At 63.8% G+C, this 13,490-nt stretch overlaps 1 protein-coding gene and 1 long non-coding RNA gene across 2 annotated transcripts; one reads left to right on the top strand and one right to left on the bottom strand.

Annotated features, from left to right (window-relative positions):
- Positions 1-311: 311 nt before the first annotated feature.
- LOC309452624 lies at positions 312-1,896 on the bottom strand. The gene is made up of 4 exons (XR_014186598.1): positions 1,828-1,896; positions 677-768; positions 482-594; positions 312-394 (listed from the first exon to the last, which is right to left on the bottom strand). It is a non-coding gene; the product is annotated as an uncharacterized lncRNA (long non-coding RNA).
- A 407-nt stretch (positions 1,897-2,303) lies between these two features.
- Positions 2,304-13,265, top strand: LOC309452623 (prickle planar cell polarity protein 3-like). Its single transcript, XM_082077270.1, has 9 exons — positions 2,304-2,373; positions 2,983-3,065; positions 3,152-3,360; positions 4,648-4,761; positions 4,940-5,077; positions 5,949-6,153; positions 8,454-8,631; positions 11,924-12,147; positions 12,688-13,265. The coding sequence occupies exons 2-7, from the start codon at positions 2,993-2,995 to the stop codon at positions 8,609-8,611; spliced, it is 897 nt and encodes a 298-aa protein (XP_081933396.1). The 5' UTR covers positions 2,304-2,373; positions 2,983-2,992; the 3' UTR covers positions 8,612-8,631; positions 11,924-12,147; positions 12,688-13,265.
- The last annotated feature ends 225 nt before the right edge of the window (positions 13,266-13,490 follow it).

A 13,490-nucleotide genomic window follows, 5' to 3' on the forward strand; every position in this document is an offset into this window, starting at 1 on the left:
TCTACAACTCCCCCTTATTACCCCTATAAGCCCCCATATTACCCCTATAACCCCCTCATATTACCCCTATAACCCCCCCATATTATCCCATAGGAACCCTATAGCCCCCATAACCTCCCATATTACCCTTATAACCCCCCCATATGCCCCCTATACCCTCCCCATATGCCCCCTATACCCCCCCATATTGCCCCTATAACCCCTATACCCCCCATACGCCCCCTATACCCCCCCATATTGCCCCTATAACCCCTATACCCCCCATACGCCCCCTATACCCCCCATACACCCCCTATAGATCCCCCCCCCCCCGTTACCGGGCAGATTCTCCTCCAGGTGCCGTTCGGGGGGTCCTGGGACGGCTCCTCCAGCTCCAGCAGCCAATCCAGGGGGGCTATGGGGTCAAAGGTCACCACCCGGACGCCTGGGTCCCCCCAGACCTGGCGGGGGGAGGCGGGGGGAGGGGGATCCCCCAATTTACCCGCATCGGGGGGGCCACGTCCTCTTGCATCTCGGGGGCGGCGTGTTGGATGAAGTTGGGGTCCCCCCCATCCAGCTCCATGAAGGGGCAATGGGGACCCATGGAGGTGTCACCTGTTATGGGGGGGTGGGTTTAGGGGGACCCAGGCGTCCGGGTGCTTCCCCCCCCCCCCCCCTTTAGGAGTTTTGGGGGTACCTGTGTGGGGCCGGGGGGGCGCGGTGGCCAAAAAACGAGCCAGCCAGGGGTGCCGGGCCAGGACGGGGCAGCGCAGGAGGGCGGCCATGGTGCTGTGGGGAGAGGACCCAGGCGTTCGGGGGGACCCAGGCGTCCGGGGGGGACCCAGGAGTTCGGGGGGGACCCAGGCGTTCGGGGGACCCAGGCGTTCGGGGGGACCCAGGAGTTCGGGGGGGACCCAGGCGTTCGGGGGGGACCCAGGAGTTCGGGGGGGACCCAGGCGTTCGGGGGGGACCCAGGCGTTCGGGGGGACCCAGGCGTTCGGGGGGGACCCCCCCCCCTCTACTCCCCCTCACCCCCCCAGAATCATCCTCACCCGGACGCCTGGGTCCCCTCCCTTTGAGGAGGGTTGGGTGGGGCGCCCGGACGCCTGGGTCCTCTTTTTATTTGGGGGGGGGTTGGGTGTGGCCGCCCCACCCTTATCAGTGCCCAACAGCCGGTGTGGGGCGGAGCCTGTTACACCCATAGTGGGGGGGGAGAGGACCCAGGCGTCCGGGACATATAGATCTATACACACACACTTGGGGGGTCCCAACCCACCTCCTCAGGGGACCCAGGCGTCCGGGACCCATAGATCCCACCCCCCCCAAGTCACTTGGGGGTCCTCGGGGGCCCAAAACCCCCCCACAGAGGACCCAGGCGTCCGGGACCTATAGATCCCAATCCCTCTAACTCACTTAGGGTCCCAGTCCCCCAACCCCCTCAGGGGACCCAGGCGTCCGGGACATATAGATCTATACACACACACACTTGGGGGGTCCCAACCCACCTCCTCAGGGGACCCAGGCATCCGGGACCCATAGATCCCACCCCCCCCAAGTCACTTGGGGGTCCTTGGGGCCCCAAAACCCCCCCATAGAGGACCCAGGCGTCCGGGACCTATAGATCCACACACACACACTTGGGGGGCTCCTGCCCCCCAACCCCCCTCCTCAGGGGACCCAGGCGTCCGGGTCCTATAGATCCACACACACACACTTGTGGGTCCCCAGCCCCTCAGCCCCCCCACAGGGGACCCAGGCGTCCGGGCCCCATAGATCCCACCCCCCCCCAGCCCACTTGGGGGTCCCCAGCCCCCCAAAACCCCCCAAGCTCCCCCCAGCCCCACAGACCTGTTGCCCTGCACTGAGGACGAACAACCAGCACTGGTGCCCCCCCCAAACCGGGGGCCCCCCAAAATAACCTGATAAGGCCCATGGGGGGCGGGGCGGGGCGGGGCGTCACTCCCAGAGGCTCCTCCCACCGCAGCCTCGATCTTGGGGTCCCCTCCCCAATCTCCAGCCCCCCCCCCCCAGTTCCCAGCCCCCCCCAATCCCTACAGCCCCCCCAAAGCCGAGAAACACGCCCCTGGCCCTTTAAAAAGGGGCGGAGCCCCCGCTTGTCGGGAGGGGCGGGGCCTCGGGGAGGTGTGGGCGGAGCTGGAAGGGAGACGGGGCGTGGTTTGGCGGCGCGGGGCGTGGTTTAGCGGGGAGGGCGTGGTTTTAGCGGACGGGGCGTGGTTTTAGCGGAGGAGGCGTGGTTTTAGCGCAGGAGTTCGGTTTGGAGTAGGGGCGTGGTTTGGCGTAGGGGGGCGTGGTTTGGCGTCGGGGGCGTGGCCTGGCCGTGGGAACGCCGCCATGTTCGCCCGCGGGTCGCGGCGGCGACGATCGGCGGGAACCGTGAGGGGCCCGGGGGGGACCCTGAGGGGGCGGGGGGGTCCGGGGGGGCCTCTGGGGGTCTGGGGGGGGTTTGGGGGTCCCTGGGGGTCTGGGGGGGTCCTGAGGGGGGGCTGAGGGGGCGGGAGGCCGCGGGGGGGATCTGTGGGGCAGGGGGGGCTGTGGGGGGGCTGTGGGGGGTGTGGGGGGGATCTGTGGGGCAGGGGGGGCTGTGGGGGGGGCTGTGGGGGGTGTGGGGGGGATCTGTGGGGCAGGGGGAGCCCTGGGGGGTCTGGGGGGCTGGGGGGGGGATCTGGGGGGCAGGGGGGCTGGGGGGGGGGATCTGTGGGGCAGGGGGAGCCCTGGGGGGGGATGGGGGGGGTGTGGGGGGGATCTGTGGGGCAGGAGGGTCTCTGGTGGGGGTGTGTGGGGCAGGGAGTCTCTGGGGGGGGTCTATGGGTCTCCCCAAACTTTCCCCCCCCTCCCCTTATAACACTTTTGGGGTGCCCCCCCTTATTTATCCACCCCCATGAGCTCCTTCTATTCCCCCCTATCCCCTTCTCCTCCAATTTGGGGGGGGGGTCCTAAACTCCCCTCCATTATAATAATAATTCTGGGGTGTCCCCCCCACAGCCCCCCCAGAATGACCCCCAGCGGGGGCAGCCGTGTCAGACCTGCGGTGACCAATGTCCCGGCTTCCTCGTCCACCCGTGGAGGTGAATACATAGAATTTAGGGGGGGGCTCTTAAATATTGGGGTGTCCCCCCCCCCAATTTATGGTGTTATTTCCCTCCCCCCCCAGGAAGATTTGCCAACACTGCAAGTGCCCGCGGGATGAGCACGTGGCCGGGGGGGCCCCCCCGGAACTGGAGCGACTCGTATGGAGCTTATTGGGGGACTCGAAGGCGCCCCCCCCCCGCCCGCCGCCCCCCCCACAAGGGGTCGGATGAGGATTCGGGGTGTCCCCCTGAGGAATACGCCTGGGCCCCCCCCGGGTTGACGCCTGAGCAGGTAACGACCCCCCCGGGACACCCCAAAACCACCAATTTATAGCACTGATCCCCCCCAAATTTATAGTCGTGACCCCCCCAATTTATAGTGTTGACCCCCCAAATTTAGAGTTGTGACCCCCCCAATTTATAGTGTTGACCCCCCAAATTTAGAGTGTTGACCCCCCCAAATTTATAGTGTTGACCCCCCCCAATTTATAGTGTTGACCCCCCCAAATTTATAGTGTTGCCCACCCCCAATTTATAGTGTTGACCCCCCAAAATTTAGAGTTGTGACCCCCCAATTTATAGCTATGACCCCCCCAATTTAAAGCCCTGGGGTCTCCATTTATAGCCTTGACCCCCCCAATTCATAGCCATGACCCCCCCAAATTTAGCTCTGACCCTCCCAAATTTAGAGGCTTGACCCCCCAATTTATAACCATGACCCCCCCCCCCAATTTAAAGTCCTGATCTCCCCATTTATAGCCTTGACCCCCCACCCCCCAAATTTATCACCTTGACCTCTCCAATTTATAGCCATGAACCCCCCAAATTTATAGCTCTGACCCCCCCAATTTACAGCCCTGACCCAGCAGCATCCCCCAACCCCCCCCATATTATGGGGAGCCCCCCAGGACCCCCCAAAATTCCCCATTTATGCCCCCCCCCCCATGGCCCTACCTGTGGGCAGCCCCCGCTGCCATGTGAGGCCCCGCCCCCTGTGCCTGGCCCCGCCCCCTCTCTGCAGAGCCCCGCCCACACAGTCCCCATTGGTGGGAAGCCCCTCTGTGTGGCCCCGCCCCCCACCTATGGGCTTGCCACTCATGTAGAGGCTCCGCCCACCCCCTCTAAGCACCGCCCACCCCCTAACTGGTCCCCGTAGATCCCTGTGCCCCTCCCAGCCAAGTCGCACCCCCAGACCCCACCCCAGGCCCCCGCCCCCTTTGTGGCCCCACCCTGCTAGGCCACACCCCCTAAAGCCCCACCCACAGCTCCAAGCCCCGCCCGCCCCCCACTGGTCCCCATAGATCCCTGTGTGCTCCCCTGCCAAGTCTCACCCTCAGGCCCCACCCCCTACCCCAGGCCCCTCCCCTCGTGGCCCCACCCACTGAAGCCCCACCCACACCCCAAGCCCCGCCCACCCTCCCCCAAGCCCCGCCCACTCCTCCACCCCCTTCCCCATAGATTCCTATAACCACCAAGTCTCCCCCCAAGCCCTGCCCCTACCCCAAGCCACACCCCCCCGGGGCCCCGCCCCTTCAGGCCCCGCCCCCTGCGGCCCCGCCCCGCTAAGCCCCGCCCCCAGGTGCGGCAATTCTTCGCCTGCCTGCCCGAGGAGACGGTTCCATATGTCAACAGCCCCGGCGAGCGGCACCGGCACCGGCAGCTCCTGCGCCAGCTGCCCCCCCACGACTGCCAGGTTTGGGGGGGCCGGGGGGGTTTGGGGGGGCCGGGGGGCTGGCGGCTTATTGGGGTGTTGGGGGGGTCCTCACAGACCCATTTTGGGGTGATTCAGCTCCATCTTTGTCTCTACGGGGGTGATAGATATTGGGGTGCCCCCCCCCACCCCATTAATGCGCCCCCCCCGTTTATTGCAGCCGGAATATTGCACCTCCCTGAGTGCCGCCGAAGTCGCCGAATTCCAGCTTTTCGCCCAAAAACGCAAACGGGAGAGTTTAGGGCGGGGCCAAGCGCGGCCCCTCCCCCACACGCTCACCGGGGCCGTTTGTCAACAGGTTTGGAGTTGGGGGGGGACGGGACACCCCAAAAAATAGGGGTGGGGGCACTAACAGATGCACCCCCCTGAAATAGTGGGGCGGCCCTAAAGGTATTGAGGGGTCTGAATATATAGGAGGCCCCCCCCCCTAAAAATAGGGGGACCCCCCCAAAATGTTGGGGGGACACTAAGGGGACCCCAAAAATGGGGGGAATGGCTCAAAAAGTACAGGGGGACCCCCTCCCAAAAAATACAGGTGGGACCTGAAAAATGAGGGGGAGCCCATAAAAATGGGGGGATCCCCCCAAAAAATATGGGGGAGACCTTGGGTGCGTTGAGGGGATCCCAAAGTGGGGGGACACCCCAAAAGTGGGGGAAATGGGTTGGAAACCCCCAAAAATGGGCTGGAAAGCCCCATAAAAGGGACTGGGGACTGTACCAAAAAAAGGGGGGGGGGGGCTAAAAATATGGGGACACCCCAAAAATGGGGGGAACCACCCAAAAAATATAAGAGGGTCTGGCAGGGATCCCACAGTGGGGGGGACACCCCAAAAGTGGGGGAAATGGGCTGGAAACCCCCCAAAATGGGCTGGAAACCCCCAAAATGGGCTGGAAAGCCTCAAAAAAGGGATTGTGGAATGTACCAAAAAAAGGGGGGGGTGTGCTAAAAATGGGGGACACCCCAAAAATGGGGGGAACCACCCCAAAAAATGTAAGGGGGGTCTGGGGAGGATTCTAAAGTGGGGGGGACACCCCGAAAGTGGGGGAAATGGGTTGGAAACCCCCCAAATGGGCTGGAAAGCCTCAAAAAAGGGCCTGTGGAATGTACCAAAAAAAGGGGGTGTGGGTAAAAATGGGTGCAAATTGTGTGTTTTTGGCTGTTCCGGCAGTGCGGGCGGCGGCTGCCGGGGGGGGCCCCGGCGGTGCTGGCGCGGCGGGCGGGGCTGGGCGCCTGGTGGCACCCCCAGTGCTTCCAGTGCTCCCAGTGCCGCCAGCTGCTGGTGGACCTGGTTTATTTCCACGGCCGGGGGGGGGATTTACTGCGGGCGGCACCACGGGGAGACCCTGCGGCCCCGCTGCCGCGGCTGCGACGAGGTACCTATGGGGCTATAGGGGATATATAGGGTCTATAGGGGTGTGGGGGCTGTATAGGGGCTGTAGGGGGGGATATGGGGATATACTGCGGGAGACCCTGCGGCCCCGCTGCCGTGGCTGTGACGAGGTACCTATGGGGGCTATAGGGGATCTATAGGGTCTATAGGGGACATACAGGGTCTATAGGGGGCGTGGGGGCTGTATAGGGGCTGTAGGGGGGGATATGGGGATATACTGCGGGAGACCCTGCGGCCCCGCTGCCGCGGCTGCGACGAGGTACCTACGGGGGCTATAGGGTCTATAGGGGACATACAGGGTCTATAGGGGGCGTGGGGGCTGTATAGGGGCTGTAGGGGGGGATATGGGGGATTTACTGCGGGAGACCCTGCGGCCCCGCTGCAACGAGGTACCTATGGGGGCTATAGGGTCTATAGGGGACATACAGGGTCTATAGGGGGTGTGGGGGCTGTATAGGGGCTGTAGGGGGGGATATGGGGATTTACTGTGGGAGACCCTGCGGCCCCGCTGCCGCGGCTGCGACGAGGTACCTATGGGGCTATAGGGTCTATAGGGGACATACAGGGTCTATAGGGGGCGTGGGGGCTGTATAGGGGCTGTAGGGGGGGGATATGGGGGATTTACTGCGGGAGACCCTGCGGCCCGCTGTGACGAGGTACCTATGGGGGCTATAGGGTCTATAGGGGACATACAGGGTCTATAGGGGGCGTGGGGGCTGTATAGGGGCTGTAGGGGGGGATATGGGGGATTTACTGCGGGAGACCCTGCGGCCCCGCTGCAACGAGGTACCTATGGGGGCTATAGGGTCTATAGGGGACATACAGGGTCTATAGGGGGTGTGGGGGCTGTATAGGGGCTGTAGGGGGGGATATGGGGGATTTACTGCGGGAGACCCTGCGGCCCCGCTGCGACGAGGTACCTATGGGGCTATAGGGGATCTATAGGGTCTATAGGGGATGGGTGGGGTCTATAGGGGACATACAGGATCTATAGAGGGTGGGTAGGGTTTGTAGGGGGTACGTAGGGCCTACAGAGGGTGTGTAGGGTTTGTAGAAGGTGTATAGGGTCTATAGGGGACAGGTAGAGTCTATAGGGAACAGGTAGAGTCTATAGGAGGTATGTAGGGTATATAAGGGATGTACGGGGTCTATAGAGAACAGGTGCAGTCTATAGCAGACAGGTAGAGTCTATAGGGGGTAGGTAGGGTATATAAGGGATGTGTGGGGTCTATAGGGAATCTATAGGGAATGTGTAGAGTCTATAGGAGGTATGTAGGGTTTATATGGGACGTATAGTGTCTGTAGGGGGTGTGTAGAATCTATAGGGAACACATAGGCTCTATAGGGGGTGTGTGTAGGGTCTCTAGGGGATGTATAGCGGGTGTGGCAGGTCTCTAGGGAATGTATAGGGAACGTATAGGGGTTGTATAGGGGATGTATAGGGAACGTATGGGGTTGTATAGAGAATGTATAGGGGCTGTGTAGAGGATGTATAGGGGATGTATAGACGATGTATAGGGAATGTATAGAGGATGTATAGGGGATGTATAGAGGATGTGTAGGAGATTTATAGGGGATGTATAGAAGATGTATGGGGGCTGTATAGAGAATGTATAGAGGAAGTCTAGGGGATGGGTAGAGGATGTCTAGGGGATATATAGAGGATGTATAGGGGATGTATAGAGAATGTATAGAGGATGTATAGGGGACATATAGAGCATGTGTAGGAGATGTATAGGGGATGAATAGGAGATGTATAGAGGATACATAGAGGATGTATAGGGGATGTATAGAGAATGTATAGAGGATGTATAGGGGATGTATAGAGCATGTGTAGGAGATGTCTAGGGGATGTATATAGGATGTCTAGGGGCTGTATAGGGGATGTATAGGGGATGTATAGGGGCTGTATAGGGGATGCATAGAGGATGTATAGGGGATGTATAGGGGCTGTATAGGGGATGCATAGAGGATGTATAGGGGATGTATAGGGGCTGTATAGGGGATGTATAGAGGATGTCTAGGGGATGTGTAGAGGATGTCTAGGGGCTGTATAGGGGCTGTATAGGGGATGTATAGAGGATGTATAGGGGATGTATAGGGGCTGTATAGGGGATGTATAGGGGACGTATAGGGGACGTATAGGGGCTGTATAGGGGCTGTATAGAGGATGTCTAGGGGCCGTAGGGAGCCCAAACACCCAAAGCACCCCCTGGCGGGGGTTTGAGGGTGTCCATAGGGCATCCCCCCCGATCTATCCGATCCATACGTCCGCCCCTATAGCTGATCTTCTCGGCGCGCTGGGTGTCGGCGGGGGGGGCCGCCTGGCACCCCCCCCACTGGTGCTGCTGGGAGTGCGAGCGCCCCCTGGGGGGGGACGGCGGCGCCGGGGGGGGGCTGTGCCCCCCCTGCCACCTGGCGCGCAGGGGACACCTGTGTGACACCTGCGGGGAGCACATCGGTCAGTGCCCGGGGGGGCCCAGGGGGTCACCGAGGGGGAATATGGGTGACCCAGGGGGGATTTGGGGGGACCCAGGGGGGGTTCAGGGGGTCCCCAAGTGTCCCTGAGGGTCCCCAGGGGGGATTAGGGGGGATTTGGGGGGAGCCAGGGGGTCCCCAAGTGTCCCTAAGGGTCCCCAGGGGGGATTTGGGGGAGCCAGGAGGGGTTCAGGGGGTCCCCAAGTGTCCCTAAGGGTCCCCCAGGGGGAATATGGGTGACCCAGGGGGGATTTGGGGGGAGCCAGGGGGTCCCCAAGTGTCCCCAGGGGTCACCGAGGGTCCCCAGGGGGGATTTGGGGGCAGCCAGGCGTCCCCAGGTGTCCCTGAGGGTCCACAGGGGGGGTCTGGGATGACCCAGGGGGGATTTGGGGGGCCCTGCGGGGGACTGAGGGGGGGTTCAGGGGGTCCCCAAGTGTCCTCAGGGGTCACCGAGGGTCCCCAGGGGGGTTTGGGGGGTTGAGGGGGTCCCCAAGAGTCCCTAAGGGTTCCCAGGGGGGAATATGGGTGACCCAGGGGGATTTGGGGGGACTGAGGGGGGGTTCAGGGGGTCCCCAAGTGTCCCTGAGGGTCCCCAGGGGGGATTAGGGGGGATTTGGGGGGAGCCAGGGGGTCCCCAAGTGTCCCTGAGGGTCCCCAGGGGGGATTTGGGGGAGCTGAGGGGGGGTTCAGGGGGTCCCCAAGTGTCCCTAAGGGTCCCCAGGGGAATATGGGTGACCCAGGGGGGATTTGGGGGGAGCCAGGGGGTCCCCAAGTGTCCCCAGGGGTCACCGAGGGTCCCCAGGGGGGATTTGGGGGCAGCCAGGCGTCCCCAGGTGTCCCTGAGGGTCCACAGGGGGGGTCTGGGATGACCCAGGGGGGATTTGGGGGGCCCTGCGGGGGACTGAGGGGGGGTTCAGGGGGTCCCCAAGTGTCCCTAAGGGTCCCCAGGGGGAATATGGGCGACCCAGGGGGGATTTGGGGGACTGAGGGGGGGTTCAGGGGGTCCCCAAGTGTCCTCAGGGGTCACCGAGGGTCCCCAGGGGGATTTGGGGGGTTGAGGGGGTCCCCAAGAGTCCCTAAGGGTTCCCAGGGGGAATATGGGCAACCCCGGGGGAATTTGGGGGGACCCAGGGGGGGTTCAGGGGGTCCCCAAGAGTCCCTAAGGGTTCCCAGGGGGGAATATGGGTGACCCAGGGGGATTTGGGGGGAGCCAGGAGGGGTTCAGGGGGTCCCCAAGTGTCCCTAAGGGTCCCCAGGGGGAATATGGGCAACCCAGGGGGGATTTGGGGGGACTGAGGGGGGGTTCAGGGGGTCCCCAAGTGTCCCTAAGGGTCCCCAGGGGGGATTTGGGGGAGCCAGGAGGGGTTCAGGGGGTCCCCAAGTGTCCCTAAGGGTCCCCCAGGGGGAATATGGGTGACCCAGGGGGGATTTGGGGGGAGCCAGGAGGGGTTCAGGGGGTCCCCAAGTGTCCCTAAGGGTCCCCAGGGGGGATTTGGGGGAGCCAGGAGGGGTTCAGGGGGTCCCCAAGTGTCCCTAAGGGTCCCCCAGGGGGAATATGGGTGACCCAGGGGGGATTTGGGGGGAGCCAGGGGGTCCCCAAGTGTCCCCAGGGGTCACCGAGGGTCCCCAGGGGGGATTTGGGGGCAGCCAGGCGTCCCCAGGTGTCCCTGAGGGTCCACAGGGGGGGTCTGGGATGACCCAGGGGGGATTTGGGGGGCCCTGCGGGGGACTGAGGGGGGGTTCAAGGGGTCCCCAAGTGTCCTCAGGGGTCCCCGAGGGTCCCCAGGGGGGATTTGGGGGGTTGAGGGGGTCCCCAAGTGTCCCTAAGGGTCCCCAGGGGGGAATATGGGTGACCCAGGGGGGACCCAGGGGGGACTGAGGGGGGGTTCAGGGGGTCCCCAAGTGTCCCTGAGGGTCCCCAGGGGGGATTAGGGGGGATTTGGGGGGAGCCAGGGGGTCCCCAAGTGTCCCTAAGGGTCCCCAGGGGGGATTTGGGGGAGCTGAGGGGGGGTTCGGGGGGTCCCCAAGTGTCCCTAAGGGTCCCCAGGGGGAATATGGGTGACCCAGGGGGGATTTGGGGGACCCAGGGGGGACTGAGGGGGGGCTCGGGGGGTCCCCAAGTGTCCCCAGGGGTCACCAAGGGTCCCCAGGTGGGGTTCAGAGGGTCCCCAGATTGTCCCCAATGTCCCCCGTGTCCCCAGGGGTGATTTGGGGTAACCCAGGGGGTGTCCCCACTGTCCCCATGTCCCCCATTGTCCCCACTGTCCCCATTGTCCCCACTGTCCCCATTGTCCCAATGTCCCCACTGTCCCAATGTCCCCACTGTCCCCACTGTCCCCACTGTCCCCATTGTCCCAATGTCCCCATTGTCCCAATGTCCCCATTGTCCCCATTGTCCCCAATGATGTCCCATTGTCCCCACTGTCCCCACTGTCCCCATTGTCCCCAATGTCCCCATTGTCCCCACTGTCCCCAATGATGTCCCATTGTCCCCACTGTCCCCAATGATGTCCCATTGTCCCCATTGTCCCCATTGTCCCCACTGTCCCCATTGTCCCCAATGATGTCCCATTGTCCCCAATGTCCCCAGTGTCCCCATTGTCCCCATTGTCCCCAATGATGTCCCATTGTCCCCAATGTCCCCAATGTCCCCATTGTCCCCATTGTCCCCAATGTCCCCAATGTCCCCATTGTCCCCATTGTCCCCAATGATGTCCCATTGTCCCCATTGTCCCCAATGATGTCCCATTGTCCCCATTGTCCCCAATGTCCCCAATGTCCCCATTGTCCCATTGTCCCCAATGATGTCCCATTGTCCCCAATGATGTCCCACTGTCCCCAATGATGTCCCACTGTCCCCAATGTCCCCATTGTCCCCATTGTCCCCAATGATGTCCCACTGTCCCCACTGTCCCCACTGTCCCCATTGTCCCCATTGTCCCCATTGTCCCCACTGTCCCCACTGTCCCCCATGTCCCCCATGTCCCCATTGTCCCCAATGTCCCCATTGTCCCCAATGATGTCCCACTGTCCCCATTGTCCCCACTGTCCCCATTGTCCCCAATGATGTCCCATTGTCCCCAATGATGTCCCACTGTCCCCACTGTCCCCAATGATGTCCCATTGTCCCCAATGATGTCCCATTGTCCCCAATGATGTCCCACTGTCCCCATTGTCCCCACTGTCCCCAATGATGTCCCACTGTCCCCACTGTCCCCAATGATGTCCCATTGTCCCCAATGATGTCCCACTGTCCCGCTGTCCCCACTGTCCAGGCCCGGAGCAGCCGCAGCTCTCGCACCGGGGCCAGCACTGGCACGCGCGCCCCACGTGCTTCTGCTGCGTCACGTGCGCCGCGCCCCTGCTGGGCCGGCCCTTCCTGCCCAGGGGCGGGCAGCTCTTCTGCTCCCCGCTCTGCGCATGCGCCCGCCCCGCCCCCGCGCCGCCGCCGCCGCGCCCCCTGCCGGACAGGAGGTCCTGGGCGGGGGGCCGCCCGAGGGTGAGGGCGGGGCTGGGGGGGGATTGGGAGAACTGGGGGGAACTGGGGGGCATTGGGAGTACTGGGAGGGTCTGGGGGGATATTGGGAGCACTGGGGTGAACTGGGGGGGATTGGGGGACACTGGGAGGGACTGGGGGGCACTGGGGTGAACTGGGGGGGGCATTGGGAGTACTGGGAGGGACTGGGGGGGGCATTGGGAGTACTGGGGTGAACTGGGAGGGGATTGGGAGAGATTGGGAGCACTGGGAGGGACTGGGGGGGATTGGGGGGATATTGGGAGTACTGGGATGAACTGGGGGGGGGATTGGGAGGAACTGGGAGCACTGGGAGGGACTGGGGGGCACTGGGATGAACTGGGGGGGGGATTGGGAGAGATTGGGAGGGACTGGGGGGCACTGGGAGCACTGGGATGAACTGGGGGGGCACTGGGAGGGAACTGGGGGTCTGGGAGGTGCTGGGGGGCACTGGGAGGACTGGGATAGACTGGGAGGTGCTGGGGGGCACTGGGCCCCCGTGACCCCCCCCTCTTTCCCCCCCAGGTCCCCCTTTCCGCCGGGGGGGTCCCCACCGCCACTCGCTGCCCGAGCTGGGCCCCTCCCCCCCCCGCGCCCCGCCCCCTCCCCTCCCCCTCCCCCCGCCCGGAAGGACCCAGGCGTCCGGGGAGGCCCCTCCCCCCCCGCCCCCCCAAAGCGCGGGGGGGGGAGGGGAGAGGAGGCGGGGGGGGAGGGGCAGGCGGCCCCGCCTCCCTTCGTCCTCATCCTCCTCCTCCTCCTCCTCGGGGGGGGAGGGGCTGTTCCTGGGGGAGCCCATCCCCCTCCCCCCGCAGCTCCGCCCCCCCGGGGCTCCGCCCACCCCCTCGCCCCGCCCTCCCCGGCCCCTCCCCCCCCGCCACCGCGGCTGCCTCGTGGCCTGAGCTCCGCCCCCTGCTGGTGACCTCTGACCTCTGCACTGTGACCTCCGACCTCTGCACTGTGACCTCTGACCTCTGTGATCTCTGACCTCTGCACTGTGACCTCCGCCCCCTTGCGTGGGGCCGTGATGCTTTAATAAAGTCAATGGTGGGAACTGGAGACCCTGTGGAAATAAACTGGGCCCAGGAGACCCCACGTAACCACCCCAGGGCCCTGGAGACCCCCCCTCAATAAACGGCGACCCTACAATAACGTTAAAGTAACACACAGGCCCTTCGTACGCCCCAAGATGGCGGCGCCCATAGGCAGCAGGATGGCGGCGCAACACGCCCCAATATGGCGGCGCCCACAGGCTCCAAGATGGCGGTTTCCGTACGGCGGAAGCCCCGCGGTTCCCATGGCGACGCGAGCTGCGTGGCCCCGCCCCCTCC

Source organism: Streptopelia decaocto (assembly GCF_964273445.1).
Source record: "Streptopelia decaocto genome assembly, contig: HAP1_SCAFFOLD_1643, whole genome shotgun sequence".
In the NCBI taxonomy this organism is placed as follows: domain Eukaryota; kingdom Metazoa; phylum Chordata; class Aves; order Columbiformes; family Columbidae; genus Streptopelia; species Streptopelia decaocto.